This window comes from Hylobates moloch, unplaced genomic scaffold (assembly GCF_009828535.3).
Source record: "Hylobates moloch isolate HMO894 unplaced genomic scaffold, HMol_V3 SCAFFOLD_10, whole genome shotgun sequence".
In the NCBI taxonomy this organism is placed as follows: domain Eukaryota; kingdom Metazoa; phylum Chordata; class Mammalia; order Primates; family Hylobatidae; genus Hylobates; species Hylobates moloch.
Window position 1 is genome coordinate 68,430,709 of NW_026652285.1, and position 23,977 is coordinate 68,454,685.

Here is a 23,977-nt window from a genome sequence, read left to right on the forward strand (position 1 = left end):
CCTGTAATCTGTCTTATTCTTAAAGCATGATTGGAAATATCTGCTAGATGACAGTAAACTCCAGTAATTCTTAAGCAGTAAGTTGTATGCTTTTCACTTTTGAGGCCAGAATTACGTGTCCTTGCATCTTAGAAGCCAAACACTCCACTTTGTGTTTTTCTTCAAAATACGTTGATTATATGGTACTCTAGTTTAAACTTTTTTATTTTGGAACAATATTCAACATGGAAAGAGAAAAGACTACTAAACTATGATATTAAACCCTTTACATTTGTTTATTAAATGTTGTACTTTTAGAAAATATTAAGTGATATATTTGTACCTAAATTACCTGCCCAAAGTTGACCACTTTTCAGTTGATTCCATATTGTATCTTGAGGTTTTCTGATGTTTTTGTCATTGTTTCTTCTGTAGCCTAGAGAGCCTGACTGTCAGGAATGCAGAGGTCCAGAACAAGCTGCAGAGCCACTGGCAAAGGAAGCATGTGATCTCTGCAGCGACTTCAGTGATGAAGAGCCAGTGGGAGCCACAGGAGTAAAGACTGCCAAAAACAAAGCACCCGATTCAAGTAAAGCTTCCAGCTCTCCAGGACAGCTTACCTTACTGCAGTGTGGTTTCTCAAAATTGCTTGAAACAAAATGTAAAGCAGTTGAGGATAGTGACGGAAATACTGCCTCTGATGATGAAAGTTCTGATGAGCAGCCCACATGCCTTTCAACAGAAGCCAAAGATGCTGGTTGTAAGAAAAATCAGGACTCTCTTGGTACTTCAAAACATCAGAAATTAGATAACATCCTAAATCTAAAAGAAAAGCATATGTTTTATAAAAGTGAGAAGATTTTAGAACAGAAAATTTCTTCTAAGTCTGATGAGAAAAAAATTAAAAATACAGATAAACATTGCATTTTACAGAATGTCACAGAATCAGAAGATAGTGATGTCATCTGTCCTACGCAATACACAACTGAGAGATTCCCCGACAATAGTATAAGGTTTAAGCCACCCTTGGAGGGATCTGAGGATTCTGAAACAGAACACTCTGTAAAGACAAGAAATAATGATAATGGTCGAAACACTGATGACAAAAGAAATGGAATAATTTCAAAAAAGTTAAGTCCTGAGAATACAACCCTGAAATCTATTGTGAAAAGAAAAGGCACCAGTGATATCAGTGATGAATCTGATGACATTGAAATTTCTTCCAAGTCAAGAGTAAGAAAGAGAGCTACTAGTTCATTGAGGTTTAAGAGAATAAAAGAAACCAAAAAAGAACTTCACAATTCTCCCCAAACAGTGAACAAAACAAACCAAGTGTGTGCAGCAAATGAGGATCATAACTCTCAGTATATTGATGATTATTCATCCTCAGATGAGAGTTTATCCGTCAGCCACTTCAGTTTCTCTAAACAGAGCCATAGACCAAGAACTGTAAGAGACAGAAACAGTTTTTCTTCAAAATTGCCTAGCCATAATAAGAAAAATAGCACTTTTATTCCAAGAAAACCAATGAAATGTTCAAATGAGAAAGCTGTCAATCAAGAGCAGTCATATGAATCAGTGGATAAATTTTTAGGTAACTAAAGACACATTCTCAAAACTTTAAAAAGTATATTTGTTTTATCAAATAGTTCTGTGAGACGCCTTGAATTAACTTGTAAAATAGCCCTAAAATCAAGATGCTGCATTGAGGCACAAATAAGGAAGGGTTGGGTAGCAGGATAAATGGGAGACCACATATAGGTCAAGATAGAGAATGTTGCCATCTACCCCAGGACCCCCTCCATGTGCCCATCTAAATCACAGGTCCTCTGCCCCCATAAATACCAATTATTCTAGCTTCTATAGTAGTTACTTATTTACATTTATATGGTTTTATCACACAAAAAATGTTTATTCTCTATGATCCTAGCAGCCATTGATACTTAATACCTATACTTATTTGTTCACTCATTCAGAGTAGCAAAATATTTTCTATTTCTCTCAATTTCATTTTCATTTATTTAGAATGCTTTTGTAAAGAGGTATTTCACTACTTCCCTTCATCTACTATTGCTTACCCAGTGGCACAGTTCATATAGGAGAGATAGGAAAAATGCTAATTGCTTTCTTTATTTACCAGTTTTTAGTATAATAAAAACTAAATATGTCTATATGCCATAAGGATGGACCCATTCTTTTCTTAGTAATTCAAACATATTTAGTGGGTCTCAATTCATCGCAATTAATAATAATATTAAGGCTTCATTGTCCTATCTGTGGATAGAGGGGAATCTCTGACATGAATATTTTGGTTCCTGAAGTGTTTTGGCATGCTGCTAGTCATTTTGGATGCTTCCTTGTAGTCAAGTCTTACAAGATGTTCCAGGAACATCTCATACATTTTCTGTCCCAGACCTACAATCAGTCATTATTCCAAGAAATCTTGGTTTCTTTTAGAGAGAAAGTGTGTTTCAAGACCACAGTCTGGTGCTAGTAATGATCATTGCTACTGTTGACTTGGTTATTATTTTTGGGCCTTTTCAGTGGCCAGATTTGTGTGTGTGTGTGTGTATTTGTGTATGTATATATATTTATATATATATATTTACATTTATACACGTGTATGTGTACATATATTTGTGATATATATTTTTACATATGTATTTATGTACACATATATGTGATGATAAAATACCTTGAGGTTATACTTCCATATTTGTATTGATACTTAATTTGAGAGTATAGAGCTCTTATTTAGCCTCTGTTATATGTGAATACCATTTCTACAATACTGATAGTTCTGGTTCTCAAGCATATAGGGAATGATTTACTTTTAATGCCCCATGGTTGCTCATTTGCTTTATCCCATATTACACAAAGAATAAAATAGCAGTACTACCACCATTTGATTGCTGGCAACATTTAGGGTTTATCTGTTTTTGCCTCTACTCTCCCTTTTCTTCCATTTTTAAAATGGATATACTATGTCTTCATTGTCAAAGATACAAACATTGCATTATATACTACTCCCCTCTTAGACTTCACTTACTCTTGGTCCACAGGTAACTACACATTTCATGCTCCCCATCAGTCCTTAATGTCAGTGTTCCTCGCATCGTTCCGGTTGTCTGAATCTTACTGTCTAGTAGATTCCTCAAGAAGTGTTCATGAGAATAATATTCCCTGAGATTCTTGCAATAACAGTTTTGTGCCCTTATACCTAAAGGTCAGTTTTGCTGGATGTAAAATCTTTGTCTCACATTGTCTTTTCTTGGGCGTCTTAAATATGTAGCTTCGTTTTCTTCTGGCATGAAGTGTGGTATTATGTGTTTTTTTTTTTCCTCTCCCTGGATGCCCAGGAGACTTTTTTCTTTTCATTGTTGCCCAATAATTTTACTAGCTTGTGTCTTCGTGTTGGTTATCCTGGGTCCATATTCTGATATACACAGTGTTGTTTTCACTCAAATTTTATTTTGGGAAAGACTTGCTTGTACTAGTGTTTTTAGTTACTTGTTCTGTTCCTTTGGTTTGGCTTTCTTCTTCAGGGACTTCTTTTCAGATGTTCAGTCTTCTTTGCCTATCTTCAGTTTTTGTCACATTCTCTCAAATCTTTTTTATCTGTTCATTTCGTTTTGCTTTTTTAAAATGTTTTGTTTCTGTTAAGGCTTATCTGTTGTGTTTATTCCCACTTATGTTCCTTCCAGTTTAGTCTTCATTTTTGAAATTAAAAAAAAAAAAATGTCTAAGTCTTTCCTAAGTTCTTATCACTCATTTCTGACTTCCTCTAATTCTGATTTACATTGTTGATTCATGTCTTTTTCTGTTTTGTGAGCACATCTTTCTAGCACATTTTCATTGGAGGGATATTACTCTGCTTGTTCTCTTTTTTCTCACAATAATTTTTTTTGAGATTTGACCCTGCTGCTTTTCCCTTGGTCATTTTTATATGAAATTATTTCTCCTGAATTTTACAAATGAAGCAGAGCTTAGGAAATCTTTTCTCACTTCACAGAGATCCGTATGTTATTTCCATGTAGAGTGCTGCACTGTGGTGGGCTTTCCTCTTGCTCTCTCTCCGTTGCTTTGCTCTAGGTCTTTTCTTGCCCTCAGCCTTGTTCTTCCTATCCTACTTACTTTGATTCTCTCCTAGCAGTTTTTCCTCTTTGTTGGGCCCTGACCTGGGTGGGAGCCCTGGTGGGTCAGTTTGGGGAGTTCTAGTGGTTGGCCTGCTCCAGCCCCTCCAGGCCTTCTTACTGTGTCCCCCCTGTACCCTCTCAGCATTGAAGAGCAGGAAACCTTCCCAGATTCAGCTGCTGTTCTCCAGCTGGCCCCTTGTGCTTTCCGGTGAATACCTGTTGGCAGTTCTGGAGTCTCCTGTTCTTAGGTCTGTCAGGCACCCTGTTGCTTCCTTCTTTCACACACATACTGAAACCATACAGAGTTCATAGCCAGTGGAGATTTTCCCCACCTGCTTGTACTTTCGGTGTCATGAGGGTATCTTGTTATCTAATTTTGTTGTAAATGTCCATGGGCTTTTGGTTTTGCTGTCTAGTTGCTGTCTGTCTTTGTGTACAGATTCAGATTCTCCTGCTTCTGCTGTCACCACCCTCTGCCCAGAATCTGTATGGTGATTTTAAGAGTTAGCATTGCCTTCACAAGTGTCTGACTTACTCCCCAAAAACTATATGAAAGAAGCTGAGATATAAGCAAGGACATTTTGCTATAGAAATCTTTAATTGTTGTGTTTGATTATGTACAAATGAGGCTTTCTTTGTGGCTATTAGCATTCTCATTTAAGAGTTAATTATGATTTTATCTTGGTGTCATTGTAAATAAGTACTGAATTATCCTTTGGTTGGTGTGCTACAGTTAGATTTTAGGTTTGAGGAATTATTGCATAAACTTTTTTAAATAATCAGCTCAGTTTTTTGTTTGTTTTTACTGTGCAAAAGGTGTCAGTAGTTAGTTTGGAACTAATGCTATTTTGAATAATGGATAACGTGTCATCAAAATTAAGAAACATCTGAGTAAGTTTTCTGCCATGAAGGTTTTGAAACTATGTGCCATATATAGTACCTGGTATTCTGAAATTAAGGAGAATGTTATGCTAGTTACTGTCTTGTCATATTATTTAACAATGTCTTGTGTTTGCATGATTGGTAATTTCTGATTGAAGAGGTTCGGGACTAAAACAGCACAAGTGTTGAAGGTCATACCTGAGGTTCATTGCCAGAGCTGTTGGAGGGAGCTTTTACAGGCCTTGGTTCTAGCTTTCTCTTTTATGATCACAATTCAAAAATGAATTATAGGTGCCTAGAAGCAAAGCAATAAAAATTGTATCCATTTTTTAAACCTCTTTCAGATAAAAGCCATGAGTTAATTTTTTTCATTTCCTAAAAAGCTCTCATCTTGACATTCTCTGGGCATATGTACAAAAAAGACAAAATACAAACAGTAAAACTGAGCAAAGCCAGTCAAACGAAACTCACTGGTCATAAACCCCATGCTGTCATTCCATCACTGTAATCAAGTACATATTTAAAGGAACAGATAAGGTTAGTTTCATTCTTTAAATTAGTGAACATCTTTTTTTTTTTTTTTTTTAAATTAACAATGAAAACAAATTCATAGAGAGGACCCTCCTCAACCATGACTTTTCTTTTGGCCAAAACCTCCATTTCAGGTTTAAAGATTGTTACCTATCAGTAGTTCTCATCTCACATTGATGAGAAGGAAAAGTCATTTCCAAGGTAACCTAGACTAATATATTTGAACTCTTTCTCTTTTCAATATTTTTCCTAAAGAATATTGTGATGTTGATGTTTCTCTTGAGTATTAAAAATAAGATTAATGTGTTTTTATGGAACCATATTGCTTTATACTGATATATCACTTAATAAACATCAATTACCTCCTAGATGGCGTTCAGGAAGTGGCTTATATTCACTCAAACCAGAATGTGATTGGATCGAGCAAAGCTGAAAATCACATGAGCCGATGGGCAGCACATGACGTATTTGAGTTGAAGCAGTTTTCCCAGCTGCCTGCTAACATAGCTGTTTGCAGTTCTAAGGTAAGAAAAATATAGGGTAGTATCATCTTTAGTTACCTCATTTTTCACAGAAGTTACTCAATAGGATCTTCTCTAAGTACTCCCTCAAAAGTAACAACAAAAACTGTAAGTGACATACAAATAAGTGTAAAAATCAAAACACCATTTGGGAACTGTAGTCATTGAGGATGTTTTAGATTAAACAACAAATTTATACCCAAATACCTAATCATGTTGAGTTGCTTAATAGTTTCCCTCAATAAAAATTGGCCAGTACCCCCAAAATGAAAAGGAATCTGAGGGAATCATGTAGTTCAATCAGAACCAAAACCGTTTCTGCTCGTATGGAAAAAGGAAAGTGTGTGATTAGGTTGCTCCATAATTTTTCACCTAAAATGAAGACACACACAGAAAACTCGTTTCATATAGAATTTATATTTTTAGCAAAAGGATTTTTATACTGTTAAAAGTTATAAATACTTCCTGTGGGCTCTTCCCACTTAAAATTGCTGTTGTGGTATTTTTGTTTATACATAGTCACTTCCATCAAAGGTTTTTAAAAAATATTTTCTTGTGTTTGGCTTATTATTCTTTATTATTTTCTAAGAGCTAAGTGTTTCAGGAGTAATTTTACTATCACTTTATGGGCAAGAGTTCAGAATGCATACTGTATATAATACCAATATTTTATGTCAACTTAATGCTGTTATACTTTTAAGAATGAAGGTGGGGGTAGAATTCCTCTGAACTATCAAGGGAATTAATTTATTTGTACCTCACTGGTTTGACAAAGGAATTAAATTACCTTAACAATAAAACCAGAGTACAAAATGAAATTTAGGACCAGAGAAAATATAAATTAAACCGAAAGTTTAAGACAGGGAGAAAGTTAGAATGCAAATGCATAGAACATAATATGTTCTACCCAGATATTATATTAAAATGGCTAATTTGATTGAGTTTTCTGGTAGAAAAAACAAAGGAGGTAAGCTATCTATGTAGTGATATCTCAGCTAGTGCATGTGGAAATGTGTGTGGGCAGTTTGGGTGGTCACAATGACTGAATGCCTAGCTGGCATTAATGTCTGAAAGCCAGGGATTCCAAATGGCTATCCTGGACAGGGGACTGGGTTGAGGGGGCCAATGGGGAGGCACTCCCATATGCAAAGAATTGTTCTGCCCAAAATGCCATAACACCCTGCTGAGAAAGGCTGAGTGAAATGTTTGTCCTTAAGGAAAAAGAAAAAAATAACACTGGTTCTAGGAGAAGCAAAGCTTTTGCTAGCACTCACTTTGAAGGAAATTTGTCACTTGGGGTTTTTTGGGGACCACAGAACGATATAGTGAACAGTTAGTTGTCTTATAATATCCCTAGAATAAATCTAATAACAGACTTTGAAAGGCTATCCTTTGTAGCATTTTTCAATGTAATCCATAGGCCCAGTGCCAAACTACAACTCGTGAAAGCATTCTTTCATGACCCAAATATGCTTTTTATACTCATCTTCTCATTTGATCCAGGAATGTACCATCTTTCAACCAACACTTTAAACAGCATTTCTACAGTTTGACTGCCTTGTATGTGCCATCTGAAAAAGGCAGGCAGAATTATGTTGGGTTTTCCAGAAACTTGCTTTGTTAGGATAAAGAGTATAGCAGAATCTTTTAAACAGGTAGCTAATTTTTTATTAGGTTTTTTTTTTTTTAACTTTGCCCTTTTTTAAAACCATATCCTTCTCCATACAAACAAATTTTAATGTGAAAGATCAGATAATTTGGCAAACCGCTGGGGATGTTAATGAAATAACTGGATATACTGGTCATTAGCTTATCTAAATATTTATCAGAGAAGAAATTTACAAGCATATAATTTCTGCAACAATTGACCTGAGAAGCAACCTGTTTCTTAAGCAAAGTTATAAAAATGAAAATGCTGGAAAGTTTGCCTGTGAGCTCTTTCAGTCCAAATATTTTTGATGTGGACAACACAATCTCATTAGAAACCTTGTCTCTTCACAGTGATTTTCAGAGGGAGGGTATCTCTTGCTAGGAAACAAATTGGAATACCTCCTCCCTGGGGGTTATAATATACCCTTCGAGGCCATCTATCTCCCTCATCACACATACACCAACTTAATAAACCCTTTTCAAAGAAGATAAAGAAATTAGTTGTTTAATGACTACATTGTGGTGAAGTTTTAAAGCCACTAAATGGGAGGTCCATTCCCATGGCACCATTGCTAGCAGCCCAAACACAGTCTACAGAAACACTCATTTCAGTGGCTGACTTCAGTCAGTAATTGATACATCAAAATTTCATTCTAACATTTCAAAGCTGTCTCACAGAATTTCTGAGAAGAAAGTGTTCCCAATCACTGATTTCATCATATCGCGTCAATATTACTTCAGCACCTTTAATGAGGAAATCATTGAAACACACTCATCATCTTTGGCTGGAGAGATTTATGTTACTCAGAGGTTTTGCAGCTGGTGTGGCAGTGGGTGGCAATAGTGAATTTGCAGTTTTGAAAAAAATTAAAAAGTTATGAGAAGAAAAGAGAATAAACAAAGGGAAAGGGAAATGAAACGAGAACAAAAGAGACTCAATCATAGTGTTAGAAAATACCTGCAAACTTCTTGATCCTGAAGTCTCCAAAAAACCTCAGACCTCCCACTGATATTACAGTATCTTTCATCTGGGGCTCAATCTAGAATCTTTTCGGTTCCTGGTAATTCCTCTGAGTGATTCATGTCTGTCATCACAGTTTTATTAAAGAACTTTACTTGTATTTGGAAAGATTGTGTGCATGCATGTGTGTCTGTAGCCAGTTGCAGACACGTTGTCTCAGTAAGAAAATAAATCCTATTTGTTTTATGAAATCAGTACACAAATAACAGTTGCCACAGTATACCAGTATTTCAGTTTCTAAAGAATACCATAGAGTCTGAATTGGAACCTTTAACTAGATTGCAAAGGAATATACTAAATTGAAAACTTGTAAAAGAGAAGTAATAAACACCATAATCCTAGATAAGATCCTATGGTCTTTCAGAGTTTTTCATATACAGTAATTATTGATAACCAAAATGACAAAAACAATCTACTCTTCAGATTCAACCATGTATCTTAAAAAGGAGTAAAATGTACTGTTTTCAGTGTTTCCTTTGGTTTCTTACAGTTTATAATTTTATAAATTAACTTTATAGAACATATTTTATAGATGTCCTATCTCTCCTAACATAAATTTTGAATTATACCATTGTTATTTGATAGTACAAATTATGTAAAGTAATATGCAAAATAAGAACATATTTTGCCTTAAATTGTGTTTTGATATTTTAGAACCATTTATGAAAACAGCTCATTTTAACAAGATGAGATGTCTGAAAACAGAAGAGAAAACCTGTCTGACTTAGGTTTAAGCTCAGGCCAAAAAGAAATGTTTTAAGCATTTGAAGGAACTGATAATACCTTTATTAGAGTTTATCTGTTCTTTTACTGTATGGAAGTATGTCACGGAGCTGAACTGTACCTGTTTGTGATGTGATACCTCCTTTTCTCAGTCAACTGCACGTTTTTAACTTAAGTTTACTTAAAATTTTCTGAAAAGAAACGTACAAAGACAGCCTTCAATTAAGGATTAATCACTATGGCAACTGAGATGTGGTGACTGAAGGGGGAGGATGTATTCTCCCCTCAGTTTCCTGCCAGCTGTCATAGTCAACCTCTGCTGCCTGAATCCAAGCCAAAATATAGACTGTGACCAACTCTAAGAAACTATATCTGTATTTTTATAAATTGGTACAAGTATCAGACTATAAAAGAAGACTTAATCCCTTGAATTGGATGACAGACACTTGGCACTCTTGTGAGTGTTTGACAGAGAAATAACGGGTCGCTTTGTAGTAAAACCTGGATTAATAGTAAGCCCCTCTTTATGTTATTGCAGTGTGGTGTAAATGAGAGAACTAAGCATGCTGTCAGCCTGGGGTGGGAGGTAGCGTGGGGGAGTGTCTTTTATATAACCAGTGCAGGTTTAAGCACTGTTCAGAATACTGTAAATACAAAATATTGTGTTAGTAAGAACTTCTCTTTCTTGTATTTGTATTAGATTGGCATTCCATAGATTACTTAAAGAAAGGATTTCTGTGAGCTACGGTGGGTTTGATTGCAGTATGTTTATATAGCTTTTGGAGTCAGCAAGGAGGGATGGACTGTTTACAGTGAGCAGACTTTGGGGAGATAGAGCATTCCATTATCCTGTTTTTCAGGATAATGAATGGCATGATGCTTTAAAGTAATTGTTCACAAATGGCTGGTTTACCAAGTAGTCCAGTAAGCAAGGTTTATGGTTTCAGCATGTAACTCTGACTGGGTGGGATATTTCATGGTCTTACCGTTTTTCTTTTTGTAGCTAGACATTAATTTTATGGCATTTGTATCAGAAAGTTATCCTTTCAAATAATTTTAGTAGAAATCAAGATTTTAAAATATGTGTATATATATGTATGAAATTATGTGACTGGTATTGATATGAAAAAGGCTTTTGTGTTTCTACGCCTAGAACTAGGATTGGTTGTAGATAGCATTCTGATTCAGAAGATAGTATGTAATTTGAGTAGAAAATACCTGCTACTTAGAGGAAGGAGAATCCAGTTTTTAAACTAGAGACATAGAGACCTATTCCCCTGCTAGCTGGAGGCTACGAGAAGCTGTGGCATCTTTCCGCACAGTGATGATACCAGGATTCATGGACTAATGTAACTGATGAGCTGATGTGTGCAAAACACATTCAACACCTTGCAAGAAAGGCACTGAAATTACTCAGAAAATGTACATTTTTATTATTGTAATTACGATTATTGCTTACCAATAGGGGTGATGTGTAAATAAGTCTCTACAATAGCCTGCTATTATTTTTGTTGCTAATAGTACTCAGAATATTTTAGACTACCTTAAAAAGATACCTAGTCCAGTCCTTTAATTTTATGTGAAGTACCTGCCTTGAACTGTGGCTGATTTCTAATGAAAAATGCTATAGAGAAAAATGTTTTTGAAAGGAATTATAAGCTAATTTAAAAATGCACTGGGAATGACAAAAATGATCTTTGCTTGTTAGGAAGTAGTTTGATTCCAACTCTTCTCGTAGCTGGTCACTGTTCCAATTGTATAGAAAATAGCTATAAGCCTTCTTTGAACAGTTTCTCTGTTGAGAGTAGTCACAAGATCTAAATAGTTAAAAAATAGTATTTCTTCAAATAATGCCTTCAAGGTAATGATATAAAAATTTAGGAATAGAGGCCTCATTCAACTCTGACTGACTCTACTAAAGAATGTTACGCACTTAACAGCCCTTTTCAAATTCTGTTTTATCCCTCTCTGAAAACCATGATATCAATTGGACGTGGCCACCTAATGGAAACACCTATTGCCTTGTCATCTGAAAATCCTGCCTCTATCTTAGGAATTCTGAATTTTTATAGGTGAATAAAGCAAAATTACGGGTTAAAGGAATTACAGTATTTAAGAATTTGAAGGATTCTTGAAGACTGTTTAACCCAAACATCTCATTTTCCTAAATTTTAAAAATAAGAGGATAAGTAACTCCCTACAGGCCCCAGGGCTCAACAATGGCAGGAGTCTTACATCCCTGTGGTCTTTGACCCTTTCTTGTTTTCTTGTGCTTTTCCCTCAATTCCTTTGGTGTCTACTTTGTTCTGGCGGTTTCAATTTTACTTTTCCAGTATGACAAACCAGTCTTTTAATTTTTCAAGATAACTTGTCTGTGAAGAATTACCTTCACTTTAGCAGTTACACAAAAACCTCACATGGGTTGAATGTATCTTTCCATTAAGATATATATATATATGTATATATAAAACATATATAAAAAATACATATGTATATAAAACATACATAATAAAACAATATATATTATACATACAAATATGTACATCTCTAACATGGATATGGATAGATAATGTATATATAATATACGTTATATATGTTATGTAATAACATACATACATGTTATGTAATAACATACGTATGTTATGTAATGTATATGATATACATGTTATATATGTATAAATATGTATTATGTGTGTGTATGTGTGTGTGTGTATATATATATATACACACATATAATACATGCATGTATAAACTACATAGCTATGTAGTTTTTACTTTTTTCTCCTTAAGCTTTTTTTCTACCTGGAATAACCTTCAGCCTTATATTTCTGATCCCCCAAATCTTCACATCTCTCTCTCATTCAAGATCTACCTCAAATGTGTCCTCTCTTCCACAAAGTCTGCCCTAGTTCTTCCCTCAGCTGGAAATACGAAGCCTTCCTCTTACACTCTTTCTGCTTCAGCCAGTAGTACTTTCTATGTCCTGTGCTTATTCTAAAGTATGACTTTCAAATTTTTTATTATAGTTATATACGTATCTCTCTTTTCTAATAAACTCTGAACTTTGAAATAGTAAGATACGTCTGATTCATCTTTGATAACCTAAAATAATCTTACGTATAATTAATACTTTATGAATAAATACTTCTGGGATAAAGTCAGGTTTTCAGTTTTTGTCAGGGTACAATGAAGCCCACCTTTATGTTCTGAGAATTCTAAAGATGATTTATTCCATGAACAACTTTCATAGTTTCCCTGGAAATTATCTGGAGATGATACTGTTCATTGATTAACTATATTACGAACATAGTTAATCAGTCAGGGGAATGATCTCTTTCTCTCAGCGAGAAGTGTTTTCAGGTTTGCCCGGCAATCATGGTGTTGGATGGATTGTTATCCTACACCTCCAGCCATATCAACTCCTATCCGATGTTCCACTCCAATGAGACCCAATTCAAGTTCCGGTTTTTCCACAAAGCCTCAGTCTTCGGGGATCACTCAGTTTCAGGTTCCTTTAGTGCCCATTCTCTATGCCAGTCATCACTGTAGATGTGGTATACCTGTCATTGTTGTTACTTACCTCATGTGGATTCATTTTTTCCTCATGTATGTTACAAGCTACTTAAGAATCAGGACCATGGGACACTGTCATATACTCTTGTAAACACTACCACTTAGCTGTGGGCAGCACAGAGTGGGAGTTTAGAAAATGTTTGTGATAATTCCCGCGTGGAAGTACTGCGTGAGGCCAGTCCCTACAACCATTTTCACAAGTTAAGTCTCCTCAACTCTTTGCACCACAAGTTAATGTTAAAGTGAGTATACTGGCTGGCAGCTAATGTAAAGTTATGAGTCACCTTTGAGCAGCATAAATACTGGTGTTCTTCATCGTCATTATTTGTCATCTGTTGGCCATAATGCGGGTATAGGAAATCCACTTGAGAAGACAGAACATGAAGAATGGTGTCAGAAAGATATTCCTGGAACCCATGCATCCTCATCTAGCAATAATAAATCTAGAGAGTCATTGTGTGGCTTCCAGAGTCACTTTGTATCTTCAAAGCTCTGTCAAGTGTCTTATTGTGTTCTTTCCATAGCACAAGGCCTGTCTCAATTTGGTCCTAGCATGCTTTTCTAGTCTCATTCCAAGACACTCACGTAATCAAGATTATTGACATGAATTATGTACCAATAATCTTGGTACATACCAACCACAGAGTATGTACCAACAACAAAGTAAAAAGCTGTGAGAGCCGATTCTATTTATATTCTATTATGTACTAAACACCAGGGATACAAAGATGAACAAACAGGCTCTTGTTAGCCTTCAGTTTGTGAGCTATTCTCCAAACATGCTTAGGCCTTCCAAGCCTTTGCTTCTATGGTTCCTTGTTTAAAATTCCGTGTCTGCTGATTGAACTCCTACCCCTTGTATCATCTGTGACAGCTCTCCCCCAACTCTTCTCCAAAGCAGTATAAATTTTTCCTCATCTTTCTCTTTACTTGTGTGTGTTTATCTGCTATAGACGTTATCTCATTGTATTATACAATACCATATGCATATGTACAAGATGCTTTTGAGTACAGGCAATGGAATAACCATCAAAAATTGGGCTATATAGTAAGTCACTAAACTAATTCAAATAACAGCAGGTCTGGAAGGAGGCATTTTCAGGTGTGACAGCCCCATGACACCATAGGGATTCAGGCTCTTTCCTTTTCTGCCCCACTATCTTTAGTAAATTAACTTGTAGTCATTAGATCTTTTGTTTCATGTTGCCAGATGACTACTGCAACTCAAGAACTCATTTCCTCACACAAATGTATTCTGAGGACAGGGAAGTATGATTGTCTTCATATATCTCTCTCCTTTTTTTTTTTTTTTTTGAGACAGAGTCTTGCTATCACCCAGGCCAGTGTGCAGTGATGTAGTCTCTGCTCACTGCAACCTCTCCCTCCTGGGTTCAAGTGATTCTCCTGCCTCAGCCTCCTGAGTAGCTAGGACACACAGGCACACATCACCACAGCTGGCTAATTTTTGTATTTTTAGTAGAGACGGGGTTTTGCCATGTTGCTGAGGCTGGTCTCAAACTCCCAACCTCAGGTGATCCACCCACATCGGCCTCCCAAAGTGCTGGGATTACAGGCATGAGCCACCATGCCCAGCCTTATCTTTCTCCTTTGTCGAGTGTATTAGTCCATTTTCACATTGCTGTTAGAGACATACCAGAGACTGGGTAATTTATAAGAAAAAGATTTAATGGACTCACAGTTCCACATGGCTGAGGAGGCCTCACGATCATGGCGGAAGGTGAAAGTCATACCTTACATGGCAGCAGGCAAAAAGAAAAACGAGAGCCAAGAGAAAGGAGCAACCTCTTATTAAACCATCACATCTCATGAGACTTATTCACTACCACGAGAACAGTATGAGAGAAACTGCCCCTGTGATTCAATTATCTCCCACCGAGTCCTTCCCACAACACAGGAGAATTATGGGAGCTACAATTCAAGATGAGATTTGGGTGGGGACAGAGAGCCAAACCATATTATTCTGCCCCTGACCCCTCCCAAATCTCATGTCCTCACATTTCAAAACCAATCATGCCTTCCCAACAGTCCTCCAAAGTCTTAACTCATTTCAGCATTAATTCAAATGTCCACAGTCCAAAGTCTCATTTGAGACAAGGCAAGTCCTTTCTGCCTATGAGCCTGTGAAATCAAAAGCAAGTTAGTTACTTTCTAGATACAATGGACGTACAGGAATTGGATAAATACACTCATTCCAAATGGGAGAAAATTGGCCAAAATGAAGGTGCTAAAGGCCCCATGCAAGTCCAGAATCCAGTGGGGCAGTCACATCTTAAAGCTCCGAAATAATCTCCTTGGACTTCATGTCTCAACATCCAGGTCACACTGATAAAAGAGGTGGGTTCCCATCATCTTGAGCAGCTCTGCCCCTGTGGCTTTGCAGGGTACAGCCTCTCTCATGACTGCTTCCATGGGCTGGCAGTGAGTGGCTGTGGCTTTTCCAGGTGCACAATGCATGCTGTCAGTGGATCTACCATTACGGGGCCTGGAGGATGGTGGCCCTCTTCTCACACCTCCACTAGGCAGTGCCCTATTGGGACTCCGACCCCACATTTCCCTTCTGCACTGCCCTAGCAGAGGTTCTCCATGAGGGCCTCACCCCTGCAGCAAACGTCTGCCTGGACATCCAAGGGTTTCCATCCATCCTCTAAAATCTAGGTGGAGGTTCCCAAACCTCAATTCTTGACTTCTGTGTACCCATAGGCTCAACACCACGTGGAAGCTGCCAAGGCTTGGGGCTTGCACCCTCTGAAGCCATGGCCCAAGCTGTACCTTGGACCCTTTTAGCCATGGCTAGAGCGGCTAGGACACAGGAGACCAAGCCTCTACCATTTTTCTACTAAACCATTTTTTCTTCCTGGGCCTCAGGGTCTGTGATGGGAGGGGCTGCCGCAAAGGTCTCTGACATACCCTGGAGACATTTTCCTTCTCAAAGAGATTCTATAAATGAAAATGTGAATAATTATTCTAATTTGTTGGTATGAACATAACTCTTCTGTGGTGAGTTGGCATTAGATAAGACAAATATGTCTGAACTGGAATTTGTGATATTTTGCAAATTATCTGATGAAGATAATACCCCTTTAATATAACTAGGATCTGCTCTCACAGCTTTTACAGCAAGATGGTAAGTTGATGTTTTATTTTAGAGACGTCAGTCATCTTGTTAGCCTCATTACTTAGTATCGGAGTCAAATTTCGGTTAATCTGTGAACAAGTCTCATGACTAACATTACCTGCTTCAAAATGGATTGGAAAACCATATCCCACTATTTCATTTGCTATGTAAGGCTATTTTGTTGCAGGTGAAATAATTGAATGCCTTAACAGCAAGAACTTTTTATCTTGTTCAAAAAACTTTTTTGGCAAACATCCTCCAGAAATTAAATTTTATTTGTTGTTGAGTGGGAAAAATAATCACCCTGTTTTTCCTCTGCTCTCACCCCACAACAGTCAACACAGAAGACTTCTGTGACCAACTGTGTGGGGGATTTTCCCTTACACCAGCAAACAGTCAGTTCTGTAGCAGATGCCAGCTGGGTATCCTCCGATTCAATTCCAATACTGTCTGCCTGGATACAGTATCAGATCCAACAAGTTGAACACTCAGTCCCACAAGACTACCTACAGCTTGTCAGTCACAAGACCCAGTTTGTTTTGCTTGTGCTTCTAACCAACCAGCTATAAATCAGGGTTCCCACAACCCCCTCCTGGGGCTTGTTTAATTTGCCAGAGCAGCTCACAGAACTCAAGGAAATACTTAGGGTTACCATTTTATTAGGATAGAGATGAAGAGCTGCGTAGGGTGAGGTATGGGGGAAGAGGTGCAGAGCTTCCACACTCAGTCCTGAGTGCTGTGCCCTCTGGGAATATCCACCTTCTCAGCTATCCAGATGCTCTTAGAATCCAGTACTTTGGGTTTTTATGGAGGCTTCATTACATAGGTATTGAATCAGTCATACCTATGTAATGGTAATGATGGTTAAGCCATTGGTGATCAGCTTAACCATCAGCCCCTGTTCTCTCCCTGAAGGTTGGGGGTGGGGCTGACAGTCCCAACCCTCTGACCCTGCCTTGGTCTTTCAGGTGACTAGCCCTATCCTGAAGTTCCTAGGGGGCTGCCAGCCACCAACCAGTTCATTAGCATAGAAAAGCACATCACTTTATTTTAAGGATTTTAGGGGTTGTATGCCAGGAAACTGGGACAAAGACCAAATATCTGTTTCACAATATCACAGTCATATTTGTGTAAGTTTATATTCATCCAGCAAGCATTTATTGAGAGCCTATCGGGCATGACTCAGGACTTAGTGCAATAAAAATACATGGTTGCTCTCTGGATTAGAGGAGTGTGATCTAGTTAAAAAGTTAAATAGACTTAAATAATCAAAGTAATTTCAAATAGTACAGAGGGCCCTCCCTATTCAAAGAGATCCCCTAGATTTCATTATATTTATTTGATGGATGAAATTAGGATCTTTGACCTGTGTGTAGCATTATCGGATGCTTGGTTTGGTATGTTGTATGAGATGACATAAAATCTTAAATCAAGGTGCATACCATTTTATAATAAAGCTGCCAAATGAGAAATCAACATAATAATGCAAGAAAAGAGTATGCTTGAAATCTTCCCCAGACACTGGAGAGCCATTTGGTGGCCTTCTAATCAAATCGGCCTAAGTGGCCCAGCTGGAGCCCAGGGTGGAGGGACATGAGGAGCCTAAGCTACCCACTGGAAAACATAGGCAGCAGTGGGTGCCTGCCAAGAAAGGCTTTCTATGGTTAATTTTTTTTCACCAATTGTGAAGCTGTACCTTCGAGTACAGGTAGGATAGTGTTGGGCAAGAAGCCAGGTTCTGAGGAAATCTGGAGCCAGAAATGTGACAATGTGTTTGGCAACTACTGAGAAGACTGGACTGACCAGGCAGACTTATATTGGACAACTGAGAGCAGTAAGGCACACAGGGGGTTAAGAAAAAGTCATGAAGGGCCTTTCGTTTAGGGCAATAATCAATAAATGTTAAATTGACCTGAACAGACTGAGATGTTAGGCTTTATACTCTGACAGGTGCCAAATACCTAACCATTCCACAGTGAAGAAGGCCAGGAGCCAGGCTGGAGCAGGTTGATGTAATGATTATTCTAGACAGAAAGACTATTCTATTTTCACTCAACAGGTGGGGGACCATTTCATGTGTGTGGACATAAAGCTGGGTGAAGCCCACTCTTGATTATCATGGTCAAATTTGCCAACATGAAGGTATCAAGTATGTGTTGAATGAAGACATTCCAGTTTATTAGAGACTGGCAGTTCTCAAAGTGTGGTCCATGGACCCTAAGATAGCCCCAAGACTCAGGAGGGTCCACCTTTTCACCTGTTGACATTTACATTAATGATTCAAAAGCCATGTTGGGGAGCCTGCTGGCAGATTAGCATGAACAGGCAGTAGCCCTTAATTGTAGTAGTGAGACAGGATAGCTCCCTTGACCCCCTTTGTGGGCGGGAACTGGAGTGGTTCGTTTCAGCCCGCTGCTGGCCACTCCTCATAGGAGAGTGTACAAGCAAGCAAGCAAGTATGAGAACAGGAGCGAACAAACGCTGCAACCAGCCAGTCGCTCCTCTCTGGTGGGAGCAGGCTCTGTGAGGGCCCTGCAGCAGCGTCCAAGCGTGTTACAACCAGTGCACTTTAAGCTCTCTTATCCGGGGACAGCCAAGTGCCAACCAGCTCAGTGGAGGGTCAGAGTAGAAGCCCCTGCCCTCTTGGCACCTGGGTTCTTGTCTGGTGTCCAGGAAGAATCAGATCATATGAACTGTTTGAAAGGTGATGTATGCAGAAGACTTTATTGAGCGGTGGGCGGCTCTCAGCAGAAAGGGAGGCTGGAAAGGGGATGGGAAGGTGATCTTTCCCTGAAGCCTGGCCGTCTCCAGCCGGGCTCCTCTCCAAGCTGCACCGTATGAAATTAGCTGCATCTGTCCGTAGGCTCTGATGCTCAGTTGCTTCTCTGCTTGCTGCTCAGCTGCTTGTGTTGCTCTGCCAGCTAAGTCTTTTATGGGCTCAGGATGGGGGCAAGGGGCAAGCCAAAAAGGCAATGTTTGGATGGAAAAACGGGGTCAGCTGTTTCCACGTAGGGCCGCGGATCTAGGCTGAGCTTAAGGGTGGGGTTTAGATGGGAGCCCAGCCCTTCTATATTACTAGTAGTTAATGGATTCTTTACCACCACGTTCTTGCAGGAAAAAGTAACTACTTTCTGTTATGAATATCTTTGAGTAAGCAGCAAAATTAATTTTAGCAAATCTCAACCCTTTACTGCCCATCTTTTTTATATCCTGTATGATGAAATGGGAATTATACATAAAACACTTGTATAATTGTTTGAGTTGCAAATTGAACTAGCCTCTTTTTTATAGAACACCATTTGTACTTGAAAGAATGACTGATAGACAGACTGGTTATTCAGACTTGGGTATTTGGCACTTCCCCAAAAAAATGAACCTAGTGAGCATGTCACCAAGGAAAACAATGAACAGTACTTGTTGCCAGTGATAAAATTCAAGCTTTCAAGTGAAAGTTAAAATACTGAAAAGCTTGTATCTACCACCATAGCATTGACACCTTTCCAATACTTGTTTTTCTGATAATAACAAAAGTGATTTTGTAACGTGGTATAATTAAATGTGTCCATGTTTTGAAGATCTGTATAACTCTATTAATAAGTATTTTCTAAATGACCACTGAATGATATTAAAAATCACACATGGGGAAAAGATTTACCCAAAGTTGAAGATACACCAGTGAATTTTAACAATATAAAAATTTTACTGAAAGGTTTCAGATTTTTAATGAAATTCACCTTGAGTTTTGGTATAGTGTCAAAAAAGAAAATCTGTAATTATCTGAAAAGACTATTAAAATATCTTTCCCTTTTCTAACTACATATCTGTATGAGACCAATTTTCTTCATAAGCTTCAACCAAAACAATGTGTCACAACAGATTGAATGTAGAAACGGGAGAATTCAGCTGACTTTTATTAAGCCAAATATTAAAGACATTTGTAAAAATGTAAAACATAGCCACACTTCTCACTAACTTTTTGGTTTTTTGCTTTGGAAAATATAGTTACTTTTGTTTTAAAAAGTTCCTTATGTTAACATGTAATGGGCTTTTGTTATTTTAATTAGTTGATAAAGACTTTAAATTTTCAGTAGATATAACCCACACAAACAAAAACTTAGAGATTCTCAATAATTTTTGAAGTATAAAGGGGTTCTAGGACCAAAAAGCTGCAGAACTTCTGTCTTAGACCCATATGAAAACAGTTGCCTTATCATTAAATTCACTTCTAGCAGGATATGCTTCCATTTGGTCTTTCTCTGTGTGAAAATGTTACTTTCTCTAATGCATAACCAAAGAAAGCATATCAGAATAGAAGAGAGTAAAGATGATGTGATTATAGGGAATTAACTCTAATATACTAAAAAAGCTGAATCTTTCACATACTTTGGCACTTTATTATTAATAATAGATAATTACATCAGATCTCACAACTAGTTGTAATGTCTCAGTGTCATTTGTGGTACGTGCTTGAAATCTTCCCCAGACACTGGAGAGCCATTTGGTGGCCTTCTAATCAAATCGGCCTAAGTGGCCCAGCTGGAGGCCAGGGTGGAGGGACATGAGGAGCCTAAGCTACCCACTGGAAAACATAGGCAGCAGTGGGTGCCTGCCAAGAAAGGCTTTCTATGGTTAATTTTTTTTCACCAGCACCATTCTACTGTGATCTTTGTTGCCAGTGACACGACATATAACAGGTATTATTTCATATGAGGTCACATATAACAAGTATTGTTTCATATGAGGTCTTCAGGTAGTCTTTTTAGAAAATATAGTAATACAAATAAAACAGTACATACAGAGATTTGAAATTGAGGTCAAGGCTACAAGATGTGATGGACCTATCTGTTACTTACTGGAGATCCTATAAAGACTAGTAGAATTGTGAATTTTAAATACAAAAGAGACTGGTAGGAGTCCCAGATCCAAATCTCCCTTCTTCTAGATCCCAGTCTCCAAATATTTCATTATCCCCAAGATGATCCTCAGAAAGGTACAGAATCTCCCCAAATGGAAAGAGTAAGTGGCAGAGTAGGGCCTGGATGCCAGGGCTATGGTGCTGAGTCCAGTGCTCAGACTGCTATCTGGAAAGGCTTCTATCCCGCTCTAGCCTTTGTCTGTAGGAGGAATTAAAGGGAATTTACTCCTGGGCTGCACGCTCATGGAAAACTGAGGGTATTAGCAAAATTTTCCATTGCACATCTGCAAGCTTTGGTGAAGGTAATTGCTATGGTCTCGCTTGGTCCTTTCCCACAGAGCCATCAGGTCAGCAGACCCCAGGGAAATGGAGTTCCTGTGTTTCTGTCTGTAGCACATGTCCCCTGTAGCACATGGCATTCACCTGCTCCCCCCAATGCTGCCACTTCGCATCATTTCAGATAGATGGGTTTCTTGGACAATGAGTCACCCCTGTAAGTGATGCTGAATTTCCACAAGCAGCTTCTATCAGATTTAATTTGATATGTGTTTACTTGAAGAGATACTTCCATTATTCTTGAAAAAAAAAAAGCAGGCTTAGGACAGCCAATATAAAGTTGTCCTTATGTGGCCCACTCAGAAAGCAAAGCACTATTGAAAAAAGAGTTTAGCTGGATTATATAATAAGTATTACTCCTTCCAGGAAGAAAGCAGACCCATGGTTAAAAACTTTCATCTCCCTCTCTCCCCAGAAAAGGTTTTGGATTTGAATCTAAATGCTGTTGTTTTTTTCAGATTTGAACATCATTTTTAAACACAGGCAGAAAATTTGACTCTAATATATGTTTGTGGTGGATCCTCTGACCAGCTGGCTTTTCTGCAGATAGTGAGTTAAGACAATTCAGGGATAGCTCACAGTTGCCTTAGGTTCTTGTTGAGTATTGGAAAACTGCATTTACAGTAACATTTTCTATCTCCAGGCACAAACCTTGAATGATTTTGAGGATTTTCGTACTTAAACAAAAATCCCGAAATGTTTTGTTGTTTTGTCTGCTTTATGGCAGAGTTGGCATGATCAGGTGGATATGAGGGCTTGTGGCCGCACGGTGTGCCCACCTGTGATGACCTTAGAGTGTCTTGTGAAGCTCAGGAACAAGGTGTACAAAGAGCTATCCTGGGATGGGCCGATCCTTTTTGACCTTAGAATCAGAACTTTTAATTAAGCCTTCCACTCTAGCTTCTCAGTGGGTCAGAGCCATCAGGACCTTCCAGTGGCTTTGAAGATCTCCTCCTTGTTTCCAGTTTTCTCACTGACTTATCAAGCCTAATCATCTGGTTATGGAAGAGTTGGTGCAGCTGTTTAGCACGCACTGCTCTTTGTTCTGTTTGCTCCGTGAGGTATATTCTGGAGAAGCCAGCCCAGTAGATAGATCCATTCCACACTTGCTTAATAAAAGATTTCACTACTTCCTCGTAGCCTCCTGTGGACAACTGTCAGGCTGCTCTGCTTCCCTGTGCACCATCCTCCCAAGCTTTCTCTGCACCTTGGGGTATACAGATGAGCAGGGGAGAATCATCAGATTATCTGCAGATTATCAGCTATAGCTGTGTCTCCAGGAATTCGCCCAAAGAGATTTAGAAAGATGCAGAGATTACTGATAATATTTCTCCTGCCAAAATGGGAACTAGAGGCTGTTCTTGATTGCATTTGAAACTCGCTCTCCTGGATTGTAACTTTTTTGCCTCATTTGACAGTGTATGGGTGTGGGAATGATTCCTCTTATCAACTTTTTTCACTTCTTTGCTATTCCTACCTAGGTGCCCTCTACAGTTCTTTAGTAACTTACCTCCAAAATTACTTTTTGCTTGGAAAATATTAATAGAGGGTTTCTTATTTCATAAACTTTCTCTGAACAATTCTAGTATAGCCTTCTACTATATAAAGATAGATTCCATATGTAGCTGAGTAAATAGAAAACTGCTAATTTAATCATGTGCCTGTGAGGTAAGGAGGAATCTTCCTTATGTTTTTAAGTATACTGACATCAAAGATTGCTATCTGCAAAGTTAAGAGTTGATTTTGTTTTTACTTACCCTTTCATATCAAAAATCTTAACTTTTTTCAGTTGAGCCTTTCATAAATATCATTTCAGTGAAAATAATGCAACTTGGTTTAGATCTAATGCCTTAAAATACACAGAGTACACTTTTGGTTCAAAAGAAAAAGAGTATTATCAAAATTCATTTGGATGTTTCATACTATCAGTCTAAATGAAGATAAAGAACTTTTCTGCTTTTAACCAGTATAAACCTAAAACCTAAAAGTAAGAAGTAAGTTATAGAGAATTATGGATAGTTAGTAGATCTAGGGTGGACTCATTCTGTCTACTCTGGAAGAAGAAAGTTTTCCCTACAAAAGTACCTTCTTGTTTATTGTAATCATAATACATAGGCATTCCTTGTTTTAGTGTACTTCATTTGATTGCACTTTGTAGATAATGCCTTTTTTACAAATTGAAGTTTTGTGGCCACCCTGCTTCACACAAGGCTATTGGCATTATTTTTCCAACAATATGTGCTCACTTTGTGTCTCTGAGTCACATTTTGGTAATTCTCACAGTATTTTGAAGTTTTGCATTATTATTGTATCTGTTAAGGTTATCCATAGATCACATGCATGATCTTTGATGTTCCTGTTGTAACTGTTGGGCAGCAACTGCACACATTCAAGATGGCAAACTTAATAAATGTGTGTGTTCCAACTGCTCCACCAACCAGCCATTTTCCCTCTCTCCCTCTCCTTAGACCTCCCCATTCCCTGAAATGCAACAGTATTGAAGTTAGGCCAATTAATAATCCTACAATGGCCTTTAATTGTTCAACTTTAAAGGAAGAGTCTCACATCTATCAC

The 23,977-nt window shown here is 37.9% G+C and overlaps 1 protein-coding gene across 7 annotated transcripts in view; it reads left to right on the top strand.

Annotated features, from left to right (window-relative positions):
* ERCC6L2 (ERCC excision repair 6 like 2) overlaps nt 1–23,977 on the top strand; it is a 185,525-nt gene that overhangs the window by 116,290 nt on the left and 45,258 nt on the right. For 6 of the 7 annotated variants that reach the window (XM_032164597.2, XM_032164598.2, XM_032164596.2 and 3 more), the window contains 2 exons: nt 415–1,573; nt 5,898–6,052. In XM_032164597.2, the coding sequence (XP_032020488.1) occupies nt 415–1,573; nt 5,898–6,052 (1,314 nt within the window). Of the gene's footprint in view, nt 1–414; nt 1,574–5,897; nt 6,053–9,374; nt 12,520–23,977 lie in introns of those variants that run through there. The other variant, XM_058445738.1, reaches the window with a different exon arrangement.